General features: G+C 30.6%; 1 protein-coding gene across 1 annotated transcript in view; it reads left to right on the top strand.

The window, feature by feature from the left end:
* Nucleotides 1-27,102, top strand: part of LOC145240384 (uncharacterized) — a 569,837-nt gene that overhangs the window by 360,439 nt on the left and 182,296 nt on the right. The window contains exons 74-81 of the mRNA XM_080103965.1: nucleotides 735-776; nucleotides 3,675-4,244; nucleotides 11,013-11,039; nucleotides 13,618-14,187; nucleotides 18,145-18,183; nucleotides 18,503-18,535; nucleotides 21,830-21,862; nucleotides 25,862-25,894. Of these exons, the coding sequence (XP_079960091.1) occupies nucleotides 735-776; nucleotides 3,675-4,244; nucleotides 11,013-11,039; nucleotides 13,618-14,187; nucleotides 18,145-18,183; nucleotides 18,503-18,535; nucleotides 21,830-21,862; nucleotides 25,862-25,894 (1,347 nt within the window). The remainder of the gene's footprint in view (nucleotides 1-734; nucleotides 777-3,674; nucleotides 4,245-11,012; nucleotides 11,040-13,617; nucleotides 14,188-18,144; nucleotides 18,184-18,502; nucleotides 18,536-21,829; nucleotides 21,863-25,861; nucleotides 25,895-27,102) is intronic.

Below are 27,102 nucleotides of genomic sequence, written 5' to 3'. Positions count from 1 at the left end.
AAGTGATGTATGTAGGACGACGCCAACATTTCCAGCAGTTCCTGTATCTCACCTAGCCTCCAGCTGTCTCAACTCTGTCCTGCCACTGGATCAGGATGCTTGAGACGAGACAGTTAGGTTGGCTCAGCATAAAACAGCTTCACTTTAAAGCAACTCCCAACACTATCATCATCTATGATCCCTAAGATGATCGGATGGTGCTCATTGTTTCGACTAACGAATGAACTAGAATCGAGAAATAATTTTTTATTGTAGATCCATGCGTTCTGTAAAAATTAATAGATTTATTAGATATTTGTTAATAGATTAATTAAAGATTAATCATACGTTCCTGCTATTGAGTATTTATGGTTCACCTATTCGCATATCATTTTACATAAAAACTTACAGAGAAAAGTTCTTGTTATTTTAAACTACGAATTTCCACTAAAAGTAAATGTAAATTAATCACATGACATGTATGTTTGCATATACAACTTATTGTCTTTTTTTTAATATTGTTGTTTGTCATTTGTATCTGAATTGTGAAGTAGCAACACTTTATGATCACCCGTTAATAAGTTCCATTAAATATCATCATAGTGAGTGATGCAGATATACAAATACATCTTCCCTCGTCATAAATGTGATGGATATTCTGATTCCAAACATCCAAGTAAGCTTTTTTTTTATTATTGTAAATGTCTGCCATTTGAATACAGAAAGTTTGGCTAAATATATTTATTTTTCTGCAGCACCAGAGACTACACAAACTATTTTCACTTTTGAAGAAACTGGTAAGTTGTAGAAAACTGTTATCTAATGCATAAAGTAGAGTCAGTCTCGTTCTTGATTTTTGTCGTCAATAGTTTTCGTCCTACAAAATTAGTATTTGAGTCAAGTTCCTCAATTCTTTTGATGAATCGCTACAGCATACTAAGAAAATTAAAATGTAATCTGATGTAATTCGTTTCACAAAAATACTTTCAGAATTATTTTTATACACTATGTTTACATAAGAGGATATAACTGTGTTCATCAATGAATAGTTGCTTCTTTTCATTTGAAACCAAACAATAAAATGTAATTTTATTTAATTCATCCCAGAAAATACTTTGACTGGCTCAGAATATATATATATATATATATTATATATATATATATATATATATATATATATATATATATATAATTTCATAGAGGAAATTAGACCTGGAGTCCAAACAGCAAAGTTTATTTAATGTGTCAGTATCTTAAAATAATTTTGCTCATAACACTGTGGATATATAATAAGCTCAATAAGTATATTACTCCTAGAGCTATGTTAATATTGATTATAAAGATTAATAATTATAAATTATTAATCAGTTTCAACAGGAAAAACATTGATTTTGTTTGTTTTTCCTGTTGAAACTGATTTATAATTTTTAATGTTTATAATCTCTCTCTCTCTCTTTTATATATATATATATATATATATATATATATATATATATATATATATGGCATAATCGCGTTGACACACTGGTTCCTGTCAGATCACCGAAGTTAAGCAACGTTGAGCCTGGTTAGAATCAGATGGGTGACCATTTGGGGATTTTAGGCGCTGTATGTGCTCTCCGCTTATCTCGGCATTTGTTTCCAGTCGTCTTGTACTTGCCACTGGTATTTAACATTGTTGACTCAGGAGAGGTGTGGTTGAAGATCACGCATCTCCTGACACAAAAAATTTCACGCGCAGGCAACTCTTCGTGGGTATCCATAGTCTGTCCAAGACTGAAGGAGCCTGTTTATATATATATATATATATATATATATATATATACACACACACATCATATTTTAGAAAAAGGGATATAATTCTTTATTCATCAATGAAGAGTTAATTCCTTTTGTTTGAAACAAAAATAATATAATTAAAAAAAAATGGTTAAAAACCAAATTATGCGTGAAAACAATACCAAACAACGCTGAATAGGTATGGTGGTTCTTCATAAAAGAAAATTATTTCCATTTTTATCAGGTGAAGACTACTTTATTAGTAATTTTAAATGATTTCTGAAAATTTATTTAAGATTATAAAATATAAATTGTATTGACTGCTTCATTTTACAGTATATTAGGTTGGTGCAAAAATAAGGTTTTTATGCGCGCGTGTGTGTGTGTATATATATATATATATATATATATATCTGATAAAAACGATACTGTTTTTGCACCAACCTAATATTTTGTTATTACTGTGTTGGAATTAAAAAAAAAGAATATCAGGTTTCATACAATAGAAATTTTTAACTGATTTATTTTTAATCTTATTCTATTTTCTGCTTACTGAACGTGATATTATATATATATATATATATATATATATATATATATATATATATATATATATAAATCTTGATATTAGACTGAATCTTTTCAAGTGGATTGAATCTGTATATTATATCTCCTTACAAAACTTGTTGTGTATATATATACATATATATATATATATATATATAGAGAGAGAGAGAGAGAGAGAGTAAAAAGATTAATAATTGTAAATTATGAATCAGTTTCAAAAGGAAAGACAAACAAAATCGTATTTCCTTTTGAAACTGATTCATAATTTACAATTAATTATCTTTTTACTTAATATTAATATAGCTCTGGGATATACTTATAGAACTCATATCTTCAGTACTATGAGCACTATCCTTTTAAAAGTATTAATACATTAAAGTAAACTCTACCCTTTAGACTCCAGGTCTAATTCTCTCTATAAAATATAATTTTTATATACCCTTATCAAATAAATGAATCATTCCATACAAAAGAAAATTTTAACTGATTTATTTTTAATCTTTTTCTATTCTCTGCTTACTTTTCGAACATGATATTTGATATATTTATAAATCTTCATATTAGACTGAATCTTTCCAAGTGGATTGAATCTGTATATTATATCTCCTTATAAAACTTGTCGTGGAGACATTATATATATATATATATATATATATATATATATATACTCCAACAATTGTATGCATACCTTTATTCAATAAATGAATCATTCTATATATACAAATATATAGTTTTTATAAATTCATTTTCTACTTTTATAGGCTCCTATATGAGCTCCAAAGCAATTTGTTGAGTTTTGTATTATCCTGATAAATCTCCTCTTAACTGAATTTACTCTTTTCCTTTAATTCACCAAGTTATATATATATATATATATATATATATATATATATATATATATATATATATATATATATATATACTAAAATGTACAATAAATTTATTTTTTGCCGGGATATTCAAAAAGAAATATGAAGATTTCCTTAATCCTTAAATCTTTTGAACATCTGTGGATTTGGAAATCTTGATATTTTTTTCTGAGTATCCTGCCAAACAATAAATTTCTTGTAAATTATATTTTAGTTTTTAATTATGTTCTTTTATGACAAGCTCTGTTTCCTATTTTGGTTGTATTGAGCTTTTTTCGTGTTTCACTAGCATCCATAAGATTACAAAATCCTACAATGTATATATATTCTAACAATTTCAAAAAATTATTTGTGCCTTTTTCTATCATTTTTTTTTATTATCTTTGACACATTTCTCCTGACTTAAATCTATTCAATTTCCTATTGAATTCATCTCAACTCTTTTCCTATTTCTATTTTATCTCTTGTACGGCACTTTAGAGGAATGCCATGATGCGAAATTGGATATTGTCTTTGTCTTGGACACATCAACCAGCATGACAGAACCCAATTTTATAAAGATTTTGGCTTTTCTGAAAAGCTTCTTGGCTGAGGCTCCAATCCATGCGGAAGGTGTGAGGGTTGGTGTTTTGACATACAGCACAGATGTTAGAGTACAGTTCCACCTGAATGAATATACCACCAAAGAGGAGATCTTTGCAGCTATTGATAGGATCCCATACCGTTATGGCAGTACAAATACTGCTGAAGCCATACGCGTCATGCACAATCTGATGTTCCATGGCCGTAATGGTGACCGGGAAGATGCACCCAACATGGCATTCGTGGTCACCGATGGAGTCTCAAATGTGAACTCTTACCGGACGGTTGATGAAGCAGAATCAGCCAAGAAGGATAGAATCCATATCTATGCAATTGGAATCGGCCTGGCTGATACACAGGAACTTAACAAAATTGCTTCATCACCAATTTCCCAAAATCGATTTATTGTTCGTGAATTTGATGAGCTTGACACACTTCAGTCTAGTTTATTTGAGAAGATTTGCCCTGGTAAGTTTATGTTTTATGGGCACCTTTTCCAAGAAGGAATGTCACGATTCAAGAGCAAAAACGAAGAGAGTCACTTGCACCTGCACCGAATGCTTCTCTGAAAAATCTGTATATGGTTTAACCAGTAGATTCCAAGAATCATCTTCTGTTTATTGATGTCTAATCGTTAAAGACAAATTGTTCATATTGATATGCAAGGGTAAAATTTTGAAATTATTAAAGAAAGGATATCAACTTTCTTTGATAACATTGTATGCTCATTCTGTATTATTATATGTTTCTTAACATTACCGTCTTTCTTTATATATATATATATATATATATATATATATATATATATATAATATAATGTTCAATATACATATTTCCTACCGCCTTTCTAAATAATATATTTATAATATATATATATATATATATATATATATACAAAAACATTATTTTATATATATATTTATATATATAAGTTTTAATATATACATAACATATATGTTAACCCCCATCAGATCGAGTTAACGATATACCAGTAATTTCTGAAAATACTATATACGGAGTTACAAGTAAACTGGTATTTTTTTGCCCACGTGTTTTTGTGCTGTCAGGGAGCTAAAAACAACTACCCAATCACTGCTTAGCCTCGATTTAACGCAAGCTTAATGTTGTGCAAATGACTTCCTTTGTTTTGGCGGTAGATAAAAGGCAAAAATTTTCTAACGCGTTTAAATCTTTTTCACAATTTCGCGCAGGAGGCCAGGCACAGGGGTAAATTAGATTCAGTAGCTCAGGTCTGGTAGGGTTATATATGTTTCCTAACATTACCCCGTTTCTAAATAATTTATTTATTTCATATCTGAAAGAAGAAATATTAGGACTGCTTTCCTAACTTATGTACAAATACCTCCAAAATCAATAACGCCCAACTTTCCAAACTTTTCTTCACTTACAATTGTCTTTGACATTTTATTCTTCTACATCCACGAGACAGGAGGGTATTGGCTGCCACGGACAAATATGTTTCTTATATTGTGTTGGTGCAAAAATAATGTTGTTATCAGATATAAACGTAAAAAACGACATTATTTTTACACCAACCTAATATTTCTATAGCATTTTTCATTGCGAATAGTTAATCAATTAAGAAATTGACGTCACCATTGCAATAAATAGATTAGTACCAATTGTGACAAACTATTTTGTCCAATCTGGCAATATTTGAAGAATTTATAATTCTGCAAGTAATAGCTGCTAACGAGTTCGACATTAAGGGAACAATCTCTTTAAATATTTTTTTTATACTGAACACCAAACACAAAGTTCTTTGATAGCAATAGGTTTTTCCCATTACATAATGATATGGCGTGCATTATTATGCAAGGTGTATGTAAATTATGTACCGATCCAAATTTTGCAATTTTCTTTTTAGTTAATCTTTAGTAAGATTTTGAAAATAGTTACCGTACTCCAGGGGTAATTATGTCAAGTCCGAGGTAATTGCACCAACTAGCTAGCACTTTTTTTTTAGTTGGCACAATTACCCCCGGATTTGGCACAATTACCCCAAAGTATGGTATAGTTTTATGGAGACATGTGATGATAAGAAAGTTTTTGTAATTCTTCTGGGTTCCAAAAGGGATGAGCAATACAACATTTCAAGAGTTTACCAGCTAGTCACTTGTAGTTCCATCACAGAGAGAATATTGAACAAGAAGAATGATAGAAGTGAATTTTGTGAAGAAACGAAGAGTCATTAATATAGTTAACCAATTTTGACATAGTGATCAATATGTTTTCATTCAATTTGGAGTAAATTTAAACTCTTCTAACATTAGCACCCTTCATATTATATATATATATATATATATATATATATAAATTGGCAGTAAGTTATAATTCAAGCACGTCTGATTGAACACGACAGTTCTTTTTTCCGATTTTGTTGCTTTCAATTTGCCGAGCGGTCTTTTTTATTTCAACTGGCATGTTGTATAGAATGGCACCCAGAAGTTGTTGCCAGCCGAAATAAAAAAGACCGCTCGGTGGATTGAAAAGTTATCCAACAAAAGTAGAAAAAAGAAAAGCTAAGTCGTGTTCAATCAGATGTGCTTATATATATATATATATATATATATATATATATAATTTTTAATGTTCTTCAATATTTAAATAATTTTACATGCATAAAAGTAAGCTATCCATACTTTTATGTACGTAAAAACATATTTAAATATTTAAAATAATATATTAATAATTACAAATGATACGTCCCAAATCGGGGTGGGGGGAGGACGAGAATGTAAACAAAGGGCAGATAATTCCTCTCTTAAAAATTGCTCTGGGAGCGAAAAGGAAAAAAATACTACAGAATCGCTAAAAAAAAAAAAAATCAACAATCTTATATATATTTTCAGTACGACTAGACTAGTAACTACATCAAGCCAGGATTGAAACTTGACCAACAGTTGGTGTTTGTAACCGTTTCGCTATTTAGCTGCAGCTAAGGTGGGAATGTGAAATTACAATGTTAAAACATTGTCCCAACGCCTAAACTCTATTTGTTTACACAAAAAGCATTGCTTTATGTGCTAGCAGCAGGTTGTTATTTCATTCCCCAATATGCTCAATCCAAGATAGGGAGCATTTATAGTCATCCACAGACTGTTTCACTGTATCACAGCTCTTATATATATATATATATATATATATATATATTAGTCGTCACGTAAAAGAGCAGGACATAAAATGTTTTAAATAATAATAATAATAATAGAATAACAATAACAAAGACTTTCGCTGGCAAGGACTACTATTGGCAGTAACCAATTATACAGTCCTTTTGAAATTTTCATCTCTATTTTTCTCGTTATGTGCTGAATATTTGTTAATTAAACCTATATGAAATGTGTTCCTTATTAAATTTTAAAGATTTCTATTCTGAAAGAAATTTAAAAAAATTTAATCTAAAAAAGTTATTTTAAAGTTTTTGTTAAAAAAAATTCAGATTTTCTCATTATTCAAACCTGTATTACAAAGAGGGGATTGCAAAAAATAAGTTGTGGTGTGAGGAGAAATACAAACTGAAATAGAGAATATTCAGACCTGTAATAATACAAAGAGGGGGTTGCAAAAATGAGTTGTGGTGTGAGGAGAAATACAAAATGAAATAGAAGGAGAATTTTAAAATATAATCTTAAAAAGATAAGGTACAAGTTAGAAAAGCATTTCATCCAAGGCATGAAAATTGTTAAAAAAATGTTTTTACTATAGGCTTTAAAAATAAAGGTACAAGGTTCAATTTTAAATTTATTTATCTTCAAAGTGCACTTTTATAAATTTTACAAAGTAAGGTATAACAATTTAATTTAAATTAAATCAAAAAATTACCTTGGATTTATTTTATGTAATGTACGTTTTGTTGCAATTTAAAAACATTATCTTTCATCTAAAAATTAATGATATAGATATAAAATTTTCAATGATTTTTTTTTAAATTTTTATACTTTACTTTGTAAGTGCACTTTGAAGATAAATAAATTTCAAATTGAATATTGTGCCTCTATTTTTAAAGCCTGTAGTAAAAATATTTTGTTTAACAATTTTCATGCCTTAGATGAAATGCTTTTCTAACTTGTATGTATGTATGTGTATATATATATATATATATATATATATATATATATATATATATATATATATAATAGACATCACAATATTGTAGAATTAAATTCACACTATTTTATTCGAAACAAGGAATACGAGAAAAAGTGAGAAAAATTCCTTATTCATGGAGTTTCAAAGATAGGCTCTTCTCCTCAAAAATCCTTAGCAAAAAGAATATATAGAAGAAAATCTAATTTTTTGCTGGTTAGCGCAATTTTTTAAAACGATAGTTACAACATTTTTTAAGGAAAATAAATGAAGCAATATATATATATATATATATATATAGTTAACCAATTTTGTTATAAAGAACCAACATGTTTTCATTGAAATTTGAATAAACTTAAACTATTTCCTAATACTACTTCCTTCCTTTGATATACATCTGACTTTTTGTGTCATTGCATTTCCTGTCTGATATGAGCTCACTCACGATTTACAACTCAACCGTTTATTATTCATAGTTCGGCGCTTCTACACTACTGGGACAAAATTTCGGAAATCGTAAAATTGAATTTCACATGAAACAATGGTATCTACGTATTCCACGGATTTATAAGATTATTATATCCAAAAATTCCGAAAAGTGATAAGGTAGAAAATTATTTATTAAATAAAAAAAAATAGAATTTCATGAAAACGATCGTAAGACACAAGAGAGTTCAAAAGGGAGGTAATTTTCTGTTTTGATTCAAACAAGATGCCGCAATGTTTCACCTGCTAACATGATTAAAGTTGTTTTGTTTAAGGATTCACTAATATTCAGGTAATTTCGACTGCATAATTTGGAAGCTACCGTTGCAACTTATTAGAATTGACAAAAATATCAGTTTAAACCATTGTTTTTTTTATCTGAAAACTCCATGTATCGACTACAAAATCTCGTCCCAATTCTGTAGAAGCGCCTATAATTCTTCTCACCTTGAATGCTTTCTTTTCTTTCCACAAATATTTTCACTCTATTTTCTTGAAACTTGTTAGAAGTCTATTACTTTCACTTCCACATGATCACAATTAACGATATAAAAACCTTTTACAACATTTACACTTTGATGTGGTATTATTTTTATACTTAACAATATTATTATTTTTATGCTTAACAATATTATTATTTTTATGCTTAACAATATTATTAGTTTTATACTTAACAATATTATTATTTTTACACTTAACAATATTATTATTTTTATACTTAACAATATTATTAGTTTTATACTTAACAATATTATTATTTTATGCTTAACAATATTATTATTTTTATGCTTAACAATATTATTATTTTTATGCTTAACAATATTATTATTTTTATACTTAACAATATTATAATTTTTATACTTAACAATATTATTATTTTTATACTTAACAATATTATTATTTTTATACTTAACAATATTATTAGTTTTATACTTAACAATATTATTATTTTATGCTTAACAATATGTCATCATCATTGTAATGTTATTCATTGAAAAGTGCATCTTAAAATTTCATAAATTCAATTATCGAATACTTTTTTCAGGCCATCAACCCACAAACGTCACTGAATGTTCTGCACCTGGCACGTTTATTAGTAGAGTGCAAGTAGAAATCTTTGTATATTATTATTATCATCATCATCAATTCATTTCAATTTGATACAAACTTACTTTATAAGTTGAATGTTAGGATAACATGAAAGAAAATTATTTTATATTCAAGTACACTCATGTATCTTTCTCTCTATATATAATGTTTTAATTTTGTGTATGCTTGTTGTATTATTTATGGACTTATGGATTTGGTAAAACTATCTTATCTGGTGTAATGGGATAAGTATACTTCATTTTGATCAAAGAGAAGGCATATTAATAATGTAGGAAAGCACAACTTTATCTTATTGCATGTATAACTTCAATTGGTCTTTACATACGCAGTAATGTGTTGCTACACAGTCATGAACATGTTTCGGTCTTCTGGTATTAAGTAACTAGTAATTTAGTAACTAACGGGATTCTTAATCTTAAGAATCCCGCTTTTGAATATAAGCGTTTTTGTCTGAAGAGGTCTCTAGTTACTAACTACTAGGAGACCGAAACATGCTCATGACTGTGTAGCAACACATTACTGCTTATGTAAAGACAAATTGAAAGTCTAACTTGCTCTACTTCGGTATTGAGCACTCTTGTATTAACCTCGTTATATTTAACTAGTTACCTGACCTTTGAAAAATAGCAATCTCAAATTATATATATATATATATATATATGTATATTGTTTTCACAAAATCAATACAACAAAGATCGGATTGACAGCAACAAGTTGTGGACTTTCATGATCCATTACAATTGTTTCGTGACCATTCTGACTATTTCAAACTTTATATCGTTTGAAAATATTCACAATAACGGCCTCTCTTCAGACATTGAGAAAACACTAATGAACAATATGGAATCCATTTGAAGTTCTCCTTTTAAGGAAAAACATATAATAAAAATTTACCGATATAGATACTTTAAAAACGTCTATATGCAAATGAACTATATCGAGTTTTGTTTAGAGAGAATTTGAGAATGGCTATATATATATATATATATATATATATTTCATTTTATTACCGTTTTATCTGTTTAGTTACACATGTTTCCGCTACTGAATCGTATATTTGCTCTGCAATAGTATTGAGCACCTTTTAAGTTTCATTATTTACCAGTTCTGCTATATATATATATATATATATATATATATACACGGTATTTTAAGTCTTTTTTTTTACTAAGTTTGACCTGTTTTGATAGAATTAAAACATTCTCATTTATTCATTTGGATTTATTATTCAACAATGTTTTCCATTTATACAAGACGCTAAAATATTCGGTCAACTTAAATAATATAGATAGAAAAATACGAAGCTTATATCATAAATAGATTATGTAAACAATAATTACTCTTATTAATTGTTTGATGGATACCAATATTTTATAGGTAATGCTATTTTGATAGTATATACTTCATGAATGAAATGTTTATGAATGAAATCATTAGTGAACTGAATGTATTTTTTTTTATAATAATGACGTGTCTATGTACAAAATTTGAGCAATCATTCAAGTGATTATATAATTATTCTTTTCACAGCTGCTACACCTGCACCAGAACCTGTAGGTGAGTCTCAATACTTAGAGGTTTTCTTGTTGAATTGCTACAACGTTATATATATATATATATATATATATATATATATATATATATATATATATACTAGCATTTCGGCCCGGTGTTGCGCGGGCGTTTGGAGATGTATGCTGAGCAATAAAAAAACAAAAAAAACGGTCAATTTTTTTTAGATTTGACCCTTATTATGACCCCTTAACATTTATTGTTTTGGGCTCAAATCAAGTTATTAAGTTAGATCCATGTCCAAGGAACCTATATCTAAAATTTCAAGTATTTAGACCCAAAATTGGCAGAGGAGTTTGGTAGAGTTCTCAAAAGTTAAATCGTTGAACGTTGACCTCTTAACAGCCAAATTTCTGGCCGAAAACCAATCACATCGATTTTCCCAAATCTCAGTACCCTGTATATCAAATTTCGAGTCTGTAGACTAAAAATTGACAGTTATTGCGTAGGTAAATGTACACAGACACATAGACAGACAGACACACAGACACGTTCACTTTTATAGATATATAGATATAAAAGTGAACGTGTTTGATGTATCTGTGTACATTTTCCTACGCAATAACTCTGTCAATTTTCAGTCTACAGACTCCAAGTTTGATATACAGGGTACTGAGATTTGGGAAAATCTTTGTAATCCGTTTTCGGCCAGAAATTTGGCTGTTAAGGGATGAAAGTTCAACGATTTGACCTTTGAGAACTCTACCAAACTCCTCCGACAATTTTTGGTCTAAACACTTGAAATGTTAGATATAGGTTCCTTGGACATGGATCTAACTTAATAACGTAATTTGAGCCCAAAATAATAAATGCTAAGGGGGCATAATAGGGGTCAAAGTTTTAAAAAATTGACCTTTTTTTTTTGTTTTGCTCAATATACACCTCCAAACACCCGGGTAACGCCGGACTGAAATGCTAGTATGTGTGTCATATATATATATATATATATATATACACATACTAAATGTTCTAAAGTTGGTCTAGGTAAAAGGATGCAAAATTTATATCGTTATATGGCTAGCCGTTTTGTTGATGAAAAAAAATTCCAATTTAAAAATTATAATTAGTTTATTAAGCAAGCATTGTTCATTATTTAATTTTCTGGTCTTCTTTTGTGTATTTTATTTGACTATTTCAGAAAAGAAATCATATTAAAATATATTAGAAATTTTCTATTTCTGATAAAACAGCAGTTTCTCTTCTATTGTTATATATATTTTTTTATACAGAAATCGCTCCAGATAAGGTATGAAGCCACTTGATGTAAGGAGCTAACGAAAAAAATACTGCTTCAAGTTAAAAACAAATCAGCCATCGATAAGTGTTAGATAGATTCCAATCCAGAAAACAGCAATTATTCCCCATTTGTCAGAAAGACCGCTCATTGAATGTGATGAGTAAAGGAGAAAATGAGGGAAGCGAGGCTATCGAATGTATAGCCAGAAGAATCTCCACAGAATTCTCCAATCTCCACGTTACAAGTTACTTATAAAAGTGTTCTTAGCAATGAACAGATCATTCATTATAATTCAATATCATACCTTGTTTTTCTTATTTGCACATTTTGTCAATATCAATTTCTCAAATGCTGGTAAACAATCTCGCAATTGCAGTCAAAGTAAGTGGAATTCTTCTTACACTAATTTATTATTTGACGCATTGTTACAGAAGAATTAGTGCATTATTCGGCCGTGTTATTTTTGTGCTGTAAAGCTGGTGGGTGTGGGTAAAGAGAGATGCTTATATTACAAGCACATACCTTAATTATTATAAATTGCCAAACCATCTTGTAAACACGTCCGTGCGCTTTGAAGTTTTCATACAGCCTCTCAATATCACGTTCTTAAATCAATCATCTGATGTTACTTCTACTAAACTTGTTTCCCCACACAGGGCTGATTTGCCGAAAGGCCAACTGTATGGACCCTGGTGAACCCTTTGTTTATAATATATCCTGTTTATAGCTTTGTTAGTTTTTTTTTTTTTCAATGAATATATTTCAACCAAATAAACTAACTAATGTTCTCACACGGATGTAACTAACACAATGAACACACAATACTTTTCATTCTACTGTATGCTTAATTATAGGTTTTTCTTTTGTTTTATCTCCCATTGTTACCAGTGCATTCAAAGTTTAAATCTATTTATAAACTTTCGACTTCATAAGGCAACCATTTAAAATCAATCCATTGTTTACTGTTACATTATTTTATATTTCCAATGATAAATATTCGTCATATATTTATTTTCTGCATTATTTGCTAGGTAAATGCCAGTCCGGTAAAGGCCAACTCTCTGGGCCCTGCGGAACCCTTTGTTTATAATATATCCTGTTTATAGCTTTGTTAGTTTTTTCAATGAATATATTTCAACCAAATAAACAGTAACTAATGTACCCACACACATATGTAACTAACACTATGAACAGACGATACTCCTCATTCTGCTGTACTCCTCATTCTGCCTTTTTTCTTTCGCTTTATCTACAATTGTTAACATCCAAAGTTTCGAATCTATAAATTTTTGTTGTCATATATTTATTTTCTGCATTATTTGCTAGGTGAATGCCAGTCCGCTATGGCTGATGTTGTCTTCATGTTAGATACATCTACCAGTGTCGGTGAAGCCAATTTCAAAAAGATAATCAAGTTTATCAAGCATTTCTTGGCTGAAGCCGATATTGACCAAGGTGCTGTACGTGTTGGTGTCGCCATCTACAGTACGAGCGTTTCTGTGCAATTCAACTTAAATGACTATTCATCTAAAGATGCCGTGTTTGATGCTCTGGACAGGATTCCATACAGATATGGTAGCACCAACATTGCCCATGCTTTCCGCGTGATGAGGACAAGAATGTTTATTGCTGGAAATGGAGACAGACCTAATGTGAAAAACATTGGTGTCATTCTCACTGATGGTATCTCAAACTATGAGCACTATGAGACCGTTCCACAGGCCCGCTTGGCTCAAGGTGCAGGGATCCATGTCTATGCCATTGGTGTAGGATTAGCTAGCACTAGGGAGTTGAAACAACTTTCTTCACCTCCTGCAGAGGAAAATATGTTTGTTGTACGGAACTTTGATGAGCTTGATGAACTTAACTACAGAGTTTTTGAGCCGTATTGCCCAGGTAAGAAGTTTGAACGATCTGTTCCCGCCATGTTTCACTATTGGATTCTTCACCTGCAAATTGTCTGCAACAATGTCCACCTGCCAATGCTGTTAGTTTTGTAGACTGATCACACGATATCATTTTTAACAGGAACCACCAATGAATACTATTTTTTATCGATCATATATGATTCAGAGATTGTATTTTATCTATTCATCTGCTGTGGCTTTCTTTCTTCTTTCCTCGTTTTTAATTCCTTACATTTGGAAGAGAAATAAAAAGAGAGGGAAAAGAAAAGTAGATGATCTTTTCTGAATCGCAAATGTTTCTTAACAATTCTTCACTCATTCATTCACTTTTTCATTCGTTTAATAATCATTCACTTCTTTTTTCTTTCTTTTTATTCACTCACTGTATGACTTCTTTGCTTATCTAATGATTGACTTATTTCACTTCTATGGTATTTAATATTCATTCATTTCTTAATTTCTTCACATATTCACACTTTCACTTCTTCAATGATTTTGTATTAATTCATTCAATAGTCACTCATTGAGAAAATCATTCATTTCACTTATTTACTATTCATTCACGAATCAGCTAACCATTCATTCAATATATTCACTATTCATTCACAAATCCAATGATCATTCATTAATTCACTTAGCAATTTAGTTTCTACTCAAGGAGTACTGTACATTTAAACCGTTCCTAAGACAAACAAAAAACAAGGAAAATTATAATATATATATATATATATTATAATTTTCCTTGGTTTTGCCGGGTTTGAATCTATCGACTGGTCTTAATCGTGACACCCTTCACTGATGATTCCCGAAAGGATTAAACACTAATGTCTGTAGGTATTTAATAACTACTATAGTAAATAATTATATATATATATATGTGTGTGTGCTTTTGTTATATTTAACATACATTGAGCTTCTAAACAAGAAGGATTGGTATCCACAAACTGACATATAATTGAAAAATCACATTTTACCAAAATACACGCACATATATATATATATATATATATACGAGCAAACAGTTAATAAAACATGTTAAAAAACACTTTGAAATGAGTTAAAAACATATTTAATCTGAAAAGGAAACACTAGATAAGTGGATAGTCCTTAATCCGCGGAGTTTCGAAGAAATACTTTCCTTCTCATCAGAGGGTAGGAATTAGCAAAATACGGGATTGGATTTTGCATGCAAATTAATTTTTATTATATATATATATAAGAAAAGAAATGAAGACTATACAAGGAAATTTTTTGTTCGACAGAGTACTCCAAAAACAATTTTCAAGAAATCCTTTTTCCGTGGAGTTTCAAAGAATGCTATTCTTCTCTTCAGGGGAAAGAAAGATATTAGCAAAGCTAAGAATATGTGAAACAGCACTTTATGATGGTTAGTCATAAAATGCAAAAAAAACAAAAATTCATGTCAGTTACAACATGTGAAAAAGAGGAAAAACAGACCGGATATAGAACTTCAAACAAAACAAAATTTTGGCATATGATCATTTTCTAAAAAGATTTTAAATATTTTATTTTATGCTTTCGATGATTCCAAACAGGAGTCAAGCAAGAAAACCATCAAATTTTTATTTTATTAATCTTTTATTTATCTAATTTGTAAAGATACAAAACACCTAAATACATAATTATATACAGCACTATTTATAATATCATTAATGATAACATATATAGCATTTTAAATACAAAAAATAGATTAGAACAGTATAAAACAATATATATATATATATATATATATATATATATATATATATATATATATATACGATGTTATGATCTGTCCTAAGTTCGTGTAGTTTTTAATCTTTTTAATGCATTTATCGCCAATTTTATGCAAAGCCAGTTTTATCATCTTTAAATATTTGTCTAAAAATGATTCCATCTATTATTAATCATGAAAAATAAGTTTTTTTTTAAAGTACCAAAAACTCTTGGAATCCATCTTATCATCTTGTGCATTCCGGATATCATTTATAAAAACACTTTTGTTGCCAAAATTAGTCACGCACTGATTGCATGTAAACTTTAAAGGGAATTCACCAAAATATTAATCCTATAATTTTTGTATTATTATTGTATTATCATTATATTGTTATGATATTATAGTTATTGTGCTATTATTGTATTATTATATATTACTATTATAGTTATTATCTTATGAACTGTTAAATCTTTATTTGTTTTGACAATTGCTAATTTCGTATTAAGAACGATAGCATATTTTTCTTGATGACATACTTCTTCTATGCTAATTAATTTAATTAGAATTTGATTTTCTACAGACAATTCTACTTCTTTTCCGAATTGTATTATTATATGGTCATTAAATAGTTTTACAGTGGTAGAATTGCAACACTAAATTACATATACCGACTTGCTATGTGATATGAAGCAGGTATTTGTTTATATAGCTTTGTATCATATTGTGCAACACTGTTTTCGTCATTGCGTCAGCATTTTCTGTGCGGATGGCTAAATTAGTGCTAGCTAAGGCTCCATGTAATCCTCACTTGTGACTCTGCAATTGTTATGTTCTTTTATTGTGTATCCACGTTTGTCTCAACATCCCAATTAAATCACACAAAGCCAGCTTAGTCTTGTTAGCATTAAATGTTACCATCCATTTAGGGACCCATTCCACTACTGACCATTTTCTAAGATTTCCGCTATTGCCTTAAATGACTGTATATTTGCTTTTTCCCTCAAATGTACGCATCTCAGACGCAATTTTATCAAGGAGGTCATTTATGGATATCAGGAATAATAAAGATCGAACGATCGATCGCTAAGCACTCCTGCATTCATGTTGTTGGATGTGCATCCATCAAGGACAACCTGGAATTTCTTCTTGCCTAAGAAGGATATAATTATATTTCGCGTTTGTCTAGTTATATAGTATGAGTTGATTTTCATAAGGAGCCCTTCATGCCAGACCTTATATATCAGATTATATAAAAAGCTAAATATTTCACACAAAGCCAACACTTCATTTTTATGTTTATTTTTATTAAACAGCATAGGCAGTCACAAGAAAACCAGATCGAATTAATCATTTTAACCACATGGATTAGAGAATATACAGATGGTCGTGAATTAATTAAGTAATATGCGATTAAATGGAGAATGATGATATTTTGTAACTACTTGGTTGTATCGCCGTAAAAGAAAAAGGATCTTTCTGGTCAAAAGTAGCTTGATTTTCTTAATTTCCATTTTACTAGAGTTATCTATTGACCTCTAGCTGTCACTTCTTCTCTTCATTCAAATTTGTTTTTTTGTTTTTTTTTTACATATAAAAAGGTTTGATTGCTTTCAGAAAATAGAAGTGCTTTGACTTTTCAAGAATCTGAAAAATGTCATTCTTTCTCAGAATAATTATGACTACAGCGTGTCTAAAAATGTACTCACACTTCAAATGAGAATAAAACCTTTATTAGCGAACATGGAGTGAAGTGGAATAGCTTCGAATACACAAAACGAAAATCATGTTCACAAACGCTTATTATTCTTCAGATAATGCTGATAAGGTGCGCCAAAGGATTCGCAAATGTCATGAACCATGTCGTTACAATACATGTTTTTAGGCCCTTTTTGTATTTTAGTTATTTTAAGAAACTAAATATGATTTAAAGAAGGAATAGTTATGACAATAAAACAACTATGACTCACACGCATAAAGAAAAGTTTTGATGCATCTAAAAAATATAAACGAAATTCAGTCTATCATTTTAAGGGTAATTTTTGGATTCAATAATTCTATATAACTTCATTTTTTTTTTCTATAGTTTGATCTCATATGAAATAACTTATTGTTTAATCTGAATTTAATTGTATATAATGTATTTATGATTAGCTATACAAATGCCATTTTATTAAGGTTACCCATTATATACACATATCAGTAACTTAATTTGATGCCTCTATCCTACAGCTCCCATCATAACTGATCCTCCTACAGAACCACCTGTTGGTAAGTGTTACTAATATAGAATGAATATTTTTACTATCCAGACAATTTATAAACTTCATTTCCATAAAGCTACAAATAAAATCACATCTTCATTTTTTTATCTCCCAATTATAATTATTTACAACCCCTTGTGTTTATCTCGTATTTCACAAACACTTAACACAATCTTATTTCTCTTAGTTCCAACAATTCACTTCACATTATTATATATTAATACATAACCAATAAATCTCACTTTTTTCGTTGCAATATTTGTATATTACATTTAATTTATTTAAACAATGCCACATAATGCATTCCCTGACAATTTCATTCACAGTAGAAACAACAACTGAAGAACCAGAGCCAATTGGTGAGTTTGTGCACCAACTTTCTAAGTACATTCTACCACAGACTAAAATGCATACCAAACACAATTTGTCACTCAGTTTTGCTCATTGACCTTTAAACATGAACCCTTTTTAATACCATTCCATCTCAAAGAATTAAACAAGAATTCACCATATTTATTTATTTGTGGGCTGTTAATTTCAGCTTCATGATTGTTGCTTCATGACGTTTCGGCCAACTATTCCTTTAGCCTTCATTAGGGCTCATGTTGCAGTGGATAGAGACGTTGGGTTTCTATGGGTCCAGGTGAGCATTGTTTGAAGATAGCAGTTTCAATCCTATCCAAAGCAGGCCAGATGATTAGTTGGCCAAAAAAGTGGTGAGACGACAACTATGGAAGGCAGTAATTATTGAGGATGCAGTTAAAATACTCTGCATTCCTATCCCGTCGCGATTAACTACCTGACAAAGGCCAGAGGAATAGTTGTCTGAAACGCCATGAAACAACAACTATGAAGATGAGGATAAGAGTTCGCAAATAAATTACTCATCAACAAAAGAATTCAAATAATAAAATAAGAATTCAACACTTATTATACACAATTCTTCTATTTCGATTCTTTCGACTACTGTTCTTATCTTCAGTGATATTCGCACAACATTTCGCCTGATGTAACCTCTGACCTGACCTTCGGGTGTATCTTGTCGAACTGGGAAATCTGAAATTCGGAGGTTACATCGACCATAACATTGTTATAATAGAAGTCAAGATGAGAACAGTAGTCTGAATAATCAAAATAATATATAATCATTCCTCATCTCAAAAATTCACACGCTTTATGCACACAATGTTGAATAATATGATGCATTAATCTTTATCGTTAGTCATATCCAAATAGACACATTTTATCGAAAGCATAAAACACGTTGAGTCTGACAAAAGCAGTCTTAAAACAATGCTGAAGCTGCTGTTCAAAAGATTAAAATTTCCACAAATAATAAAAACGACATATTACAAATCCTATCACAGTGTACTGTTTTAGTCTATTTTCATTTGTATATATATATATATATATATATATATATATATAAATGCGGAATATTCTGTGTAGCTTAATTGCCATATATATTTTCATAACTTATATATATCTCTATATAAATAAAATGAACTCATTTTTTCCTGTCTGATTTTGACATTAATAGGATTAAAAATCAAGATATTTCATGCAAATATAATATGCACAAACGGCAGAACAATATCTGAGGTGTGTTATAGGCTTATTATTTCTCAAATTCCTCGATAATCTTAGATTTCTATACTTTTTCTGCTGAGAAGTCACGGCCAAAATCGGTTAAGATCAATGGAAGTGGTAAAATATTTTCTCTCTTATAAATTCCTCCTCCCCCTGCCACCACTTAACACCGTTTGGGGATCATTCACAAGGAACAGTTGAGAAGAGAACACCGGTTTGGCTTCGTAGTTCTTTCATGTGAAGTTATTTAAAATCACTAAACTAAGCTGCAGTGCTCTGTGGCGTAGTGGTTAGCGTGCTGGACAATTCACATTATATTTTCACGTTCGCGCCGACCTACCGTAATCGTTTTTTTTTTTTGTTTTTTTCTAAACAACTGGAATGGACTTTTCTTGGTGGGCGAACTGTTAACGTTGCAGATGTTTTTTTTTTGTTTTTTTTTTCACACTTTATTTTCCTACTTTTACTCATGACTCCGGGTTTGATCCTTCCTACTTACCTACCATAACATTTTTTAAAACTCCCCCCCCCCGTCCCGGAAACAAACACTCGGGCAACGCCGGGTACCCCCGCTAGTTATATAATATTTTTTTCTCTTACTCGTAATTCCAAACTCGAGTTAGCTCTATTAAATGACGTTTGAAACGTGGCAGTCTTTTTATCATTTAAGTCATTATGTTTAAAAATAAATACAACTTGTGATGGCAACCTTTTGTCTCTTGAGACAATGGCATTCTGCATCTAGTTTGGTTTAATACAGCATCTGCTGTGGCTAACCAGGTGCAGGCCCGGGCAGGTAATAAGAGAACCTTGGTTTGCACATTTATTAGGATCGCCATTTCAGCATTGCAAACAATCTCCAAGGGAAAAGCAAGCCAATACAGTCAGTGTCAGCGCAGCTGCAGGAAACATGTTGCAGAGGTTCACCATCCGGCTATCGGAACTCTAGACCAAATTTTTTTGTCGGGGTTTACTCCCTGAGCCTTTGCCTTTCCCAAGGCATCCACAAGTCAAATACAATTTACAATATAAAATGCAATGATGGGGACCTTGAGAATAACCTTTAAGTTTGTTTGAAAATAATATCAACTCTCATATTTACATTCAATGGTGAACAAAAGAATAGAACGAGGACGTCTTATTTATTGTCGCCCATTTGCACTTTTGTTAAGTTTTGCTGTTCACTGATTACTTATTGTTTAACAAATCCCTTCGATTTCTATTTGCTATATATGTATTTTCACGTTTAGCTGATTAAACGTATTATCCTGCCAAACATTGGATCTGTGGATAATTCTCAATTTGTAACTAAACAGAAAATAGCTATTATACAAAACATATCACATTATACATAACTAGCTAACATATCATACTGAATATATTGCATCATAAAACAGAAAATGGCTATTATACATGACTAGCTAAAATATCACATTGTATATATTGCATGATAAAAAAATATATTGCATCATAAAACAGAAAATAGCTATTATACATAACTAGCTAAAATATCACATTGTATATATCACATCATAAAAAAAATATATTGCATCATAAAACAGAAAATAGCTATTATACATGACTAGCTAAAATATCACATTGTATATATTGCATGATAAAAAAAATATCTTGCATCATAAAACATATGTTGCATCATAAAACAACTCAGCATTTTTTATTTCAATCCATTTGAAACATTTATAATGAATCTGGAAATATGTCGTGATAAATTGCTGATGTGTTTTCACATTTTTCTTTACACCTGTATAGAAAGATTTTATTTTTCTCTAAAACAATTTCGATGACAATTATTTTCTTAACTTTATGACATTTACATAATATTTCAAAGATTTTTTAAAAAATGTCTTTTTTAAACTAAACTTTATTTCATAATCTTTTAGTTTTCTTGTAATTATTAAAAGTGAAATATGAACCAATTAAAACGTAAATGTCTTATTGAAATTCAACTTGACAAAAATCACTTTCTTTTTGTACCCATTACACACTACAAATATTTACACAATAAACAAGCTATACAAATCCATTCCACATTTTGTTCACAGTTGAAACAACAACCACAGAACCAGAACCAATTGGTGAGTGTTAAACAATAAAAACAATGTATATTCACAGGTTAAATTCCTTCAACACAAAACAATCTCATCTTGGTTGTCATATTCACAGCTGTTGTATATTAATATCGTTCATTTAAGCAATTATCACAAATTCTTATCCATAAAAATATAATAGTGTATTATGGTGAGAGAGGAGTTGACACAAGTCGATCTCTAGAATTCATAAACAAGCAGACTTTATTCGATCTCAATTTGGGCCAGTTTACATAACATTTTTGAACACCTACAAATCTACTGCTATTACTGTGATACTATAAATGGTTCAGAGGAAACAAAGCGCAAGACCAATGTTTATCAAATGACAAAATACGGAAAGTTTGAAGTTTAAAATTTAATGTCAGTTCTAAAGATAGATTCCTTTTACACAGTGGAAATGTTTACACAGAGATGATCAAAAGTTAATTTATGTGAGTTGTGTGTCAGAGTTGTTTATGCAATTCAAAGGTCACAGTCATATTACATAAAAAAAAAACGCTTTGGTACTCGAGTCTAGAAAATTCGGCAGAATCTTTTAGATAAACGTCAACTGAGTTGTTGATGTTAGGCAGTCTGAGATTTTGCCTTGGAAGTGATCAGTTTGACGAGGTCTGTGTCAAACTGGGCTGCTAAATAGCTATCTGTGGACAACAACGGGGTTTCTATTTCCATACTAGACAACGGTATCATGCAACTGCTCAAAACCTAACTACCTGTTTCATGTTGTTTATCGTGACATGATGCCAACGGGGATATCGTCAAATTATGTCTATTCCAGAATTTTGTTTACACAAACAATGTACCCACATCCCTCTACTTAACATGGTTTCCATCCATTTTATTATACATTTTTGATTGCAAATGACCTTAGCAGATTATCTTTCCAGGTATCCCTGCATCAAATCACCAGATATTTATATTCCGTCCAACTGGGTCTCGTTCTCAGAAGGTTTTTATTTTTCCGATAGGTCCATGTCTGTATTAGCTAATAGATTTTATTTTTTGATCTAGGTGCTATTCCCAGTACTCTAGATCTGATATTGAACGCAATGACCTCTGACCTTTTCCAGGTGTATTTTTTCAAACGTTGCAATCTAGTCAAACTTAGAAATCTTTATGTTGAACCGGGAAACCAGTACAGAATTCTTAACTCCTTATATAATAATCATCAGCACTGTACACGTTAACAAATTAACAGGGGTGGATTGTTGTTCTTCTATTAGCCATAACTGAATAGAAGTGTTAATTTATGTTGTTCTTAGTTATCATCACCTGTAGTAACGATTGAACCCTTAACCCCCATTAGAAAATCACTAAAAACTGATTGTTATTCAATGTTCTTAACCATGTAGACATATGACCTAATACTGAACGTTGTGCATATAATAACCAAGATGAGAATGATAGTCCAAATAATGCAAATTATCAGTCCTCATCTCAAAACTTCTGAAACATAAAACAATTCATTGTTTTTGCTTGACCAACTTTCTACAGAATCATTCATGTAAGTTTTTATCCTAAAAAACCATTTAAATAAATTAGGCACAAGTGCATTTTAACTCGCCAGAAATACTTTTTTGTTTTCATTTCCGGAAGAGTGATACTAGCGAAAATGGAAGACAATTCAAAATTAAGGCTTTTTTTAAAATGTTTTAAAATGACTGTTACAATCCTTAAGACTCATATATTACTTAATTAAAGAAATGTAGCTTTGCTTTTTGTTTTTTTGTTTTTTAAGTTGTGTAAAAGTACACAAAAATGTTATATAAAAAGCACATGCCATCCATTTAATAATATTCTAAAATAAATTTTATAATTTATTTGTGCATTAAAAAATATTTATTTAAGAATAATTAATTTGAAATATAGAATGTTACATCTTATTTGTAAATTTGAAAAAATGATTATATTTGAAGTATTATAAACATTTTGTAGAAAAAAAATCACCGAAATTGAATATTAACTTTTATTTTATTAAAGATATAAAAAAAAATATTTTACTGTTGTATTTTACATTATTTTTACAATTTAAATTAATTCAATAAATGTTTTTAGTGGACATACGAACACGCAGACAAACAAAAAACAGTTGGAAATGACATACAGGGTGACCCCAAAAAAACGGGCCCCAACTCTAATTAGGCCATGTTTCTTAGTGTTTTGTCCGAATGAAATGAAACTTTGGTCATAACTAGTTGATTATATTCAAAACATCACATCAAAACACTAGGGTCTTTGGCCTTTTTTTCTCCGTTCTACAGCATATGTTCTAGATGGCCTCCATTTAGCTATTATTTTTTTTGGGTCACCCTGTATACCATACATTATGACCATGTAATCCCTACAGCCACCAACCTTGAAAATGCTGCTGTAAAACCTGACATAAGTCAAAGAGAGTTGCAACCTTGGTTGAAGTGAGTGTTCCTAATGATGGAGGTCTGAACAGAGCTGAAAGGGAGAAACAGACCAAATATCAAGGTCTTATGTATGATATGAAAAGAAACTGGAATCCTAGGGAGATCTCAATCATACCAGTTGCCACAGGGCTTATGAAGAAGAACCTGAAGTCCTACCTAACTAATATTCCTGGTGAACCAAGCACAAAAGAGAATCCAGACAATTGCACTTAAGGGAACAACGAGGATACTAAAAAGAGCTCTTGGTTTCAATAAAAAGCAGGACAATGTTGGCAGCTGGTTTGGCTGCCCCATACTCAGCATTACAATCTTCAAAGGAAGAAAATTAAAAAAAAAAAAAACAGACAAGTGAGATTTATATTATAGACTAGCAGGGCTACCTGGCGTTGCTTGGGACCATATAAAACAATAAGAAAAATGAAGTAACTTTTGAACATATCTGTTATTCATAGGATAGAGGAAATTTTATGTCTATGTATCATTTGCTATCACGAGCAAAAGAATATATTACCTACCCTAGGACGGGTATTACACAAGATATGTATGAAATAATTGTACTTTTTCTAGGACAGGAAATTTACAGCACATATATGAAATAAGTTTACCTTCCCTAGGACAGGTAATGTACAACAGATATTGAAAATAATTTTATATACCCTCGGTAGGTAATGTCATGGTTGGTCACGTGTGTCGAAAGTTTTAACAAGACATGCATACATACATACATTAACACACACACTAACAGGTAGGTGAGATTTATATTATAGACTAGCAGGGCTACCCGACGTTGCTCGGGACTGTATAAGACAATGAGAAAAATTAAATTGATTTTTAACATATCTCTTATTCTTAGGATAAAGGAATTTTTTATGTCTATGCATCATTAGCTATCGTGAGCAAAAGAATATTTCACCTACCCTAGGACGAGTATCACACAATACATCTATGAAATAATTGTACCTTCCTAAGGACCGGTAATTAACAGCACGTATATGAAATAATTTTGACTTCCCTAGGACAGTTAATTAACAGCATGTATATGAAATAATTTTACCTTCCCTAGGACAGGTAATATACAACAACAGTGAGTACTATTTTTTTTTTTTTTTTTTTTTTTGCTGTTGTGCTGTCATTTCTTTATCGTACATGTTTTGAATTATCAAAAAGGTTTGGTTTGAAAAAAGGCATTAATATTGGATTATCTTCCCTTTTTGCTAGTATTACTCTTCTGATAACGAAAACAAAATATACTCTTGGCGAGTTGAAGAACACCTGCGCTATAAGTTCGTTTTTAATGATGATTCTAAAAGCAAATAATCTGGCTGTTCTTAAATATTTAATATCAGTATTTAGTATAATTAGGTTAAATACCATGCAAAAAAAAACAAAAACAATACTAACTTATTTCTTTCTTTTAAACCATTGCATCATATCACCAACATCTTTAAAGATGAAAACACATCTGGATAATCACAATTACTCTTTAAATTGCAATTCTCACAATCTGCACACCGAAAATTTTTTATTCAACACCCCCCAAAACATTTTCTGACAATTCTCTTCACAGTTGAAATAACCACTGCAGTGCCAGCACCTGTTGGTGAGTTCCATGCAATATTTTTACCAAACCAAACATATAATGCAACGGCACCTCCGAATTATCTAATCATAATTCTTTCTGACAATTGTTCCACGTATTACCAACTCAAGAGCACACACACATTCAAATAACATTATTTAAATATTAAACTCATTTTACTTTAAATGTAATTTATTTTCCAAATAATAAACCGTCGCCTTTTTTCTCTCCTGCATTGACAGCATAAAGAAAAACTATTTTATTTGCACTCAATATTTCTTCAACTTTATCCAAAATACAAGCCATATTTATTCTGCACCATTTTATTTTTCCAAGTACAAGGGTCTTAATTCAATAAAACATTAACACATTCTACATCAGTTCTTTTCAAAGTTGTTACTAGCAAAGAACCGGAATCATTTGGTGGGTTTAACACAGCAACATTCTAATGAAACAGATTTTTTGCTAAAAGCAAAATAAAAACTTATACTGAAACTTTTTTTTTTTTTTTTTTACATTTTCACTCCAAACAAGGCACATTGCCACTTTGATGTAGGGGGCTACTATCTGGGACATAAGCATCAGGGGTACTGTCTAGGGAGTTGGGCAGCAAGATGTCGGTTCACATTACACTTGAACTTCTGCATGTCAGTACAGTTGGGGAAGCAGGGACACGGAAGGGAATTCCAAAGTCTAGCGGTTCTGGGGAAGAAACTACTGGAGTAGAAGGCTCTCTTACATCTAGGGATCTCTACTGTGAAGGGGTGGGATTTAGTTGCTTGTCGGGTTTGTTAGAGGTATTTATATCAAGAGAGCACAAGTGCTTGCAGTTCGTCAGAACATTCACCATTAAATACTTGTAGAACAGGCAGAGGGATGCAAAATTTCATTGATGGGACAAAGGCTGAAGCTTAGATGACAGTTCAGGACCTATCAGATTGGCGACTCTCTTTTGAACCTTGTCTAGGAACGAGAGACTAGTGGCAGATGCACCAGCCCAAATATGACAGCAATATACTCCATACATGGGCGAATGGTGGCCTGGTACAGGAGACTTTTGAACGTTAGTAGCTTTCTAGCACGGTAGAGAGAACCTACCTTCTTCGTAGCGGTCCTGGCAATACTCTCAATGTAATTGTTCTAGCTCATGTTTCCTTAATTCTACTTTTACAATTCAAATTGCTTGTATTAGGTTGGCGCAAAAATAATGTCGTTTTTCGATGTATAAA

This window comes from Euprymna scolopes, chromosome 19, assembly GCF_053919585.1.
Source record: "Euprymna scolopes isolate OS-2025 chromosome 19, ASM5391958v1, whole genome shotgun sequence".
Taxonomy (NCBI): domain Eukaryota; kingdom Metazoa; phylum Mollusca; class Cephalopoda; order Sepiida; family Sepiolidae; genus Euprymna; species Euprymna scolopes.
This window is presented reverse-complemented; position numbering and strand designations above follow the sequence as displayed.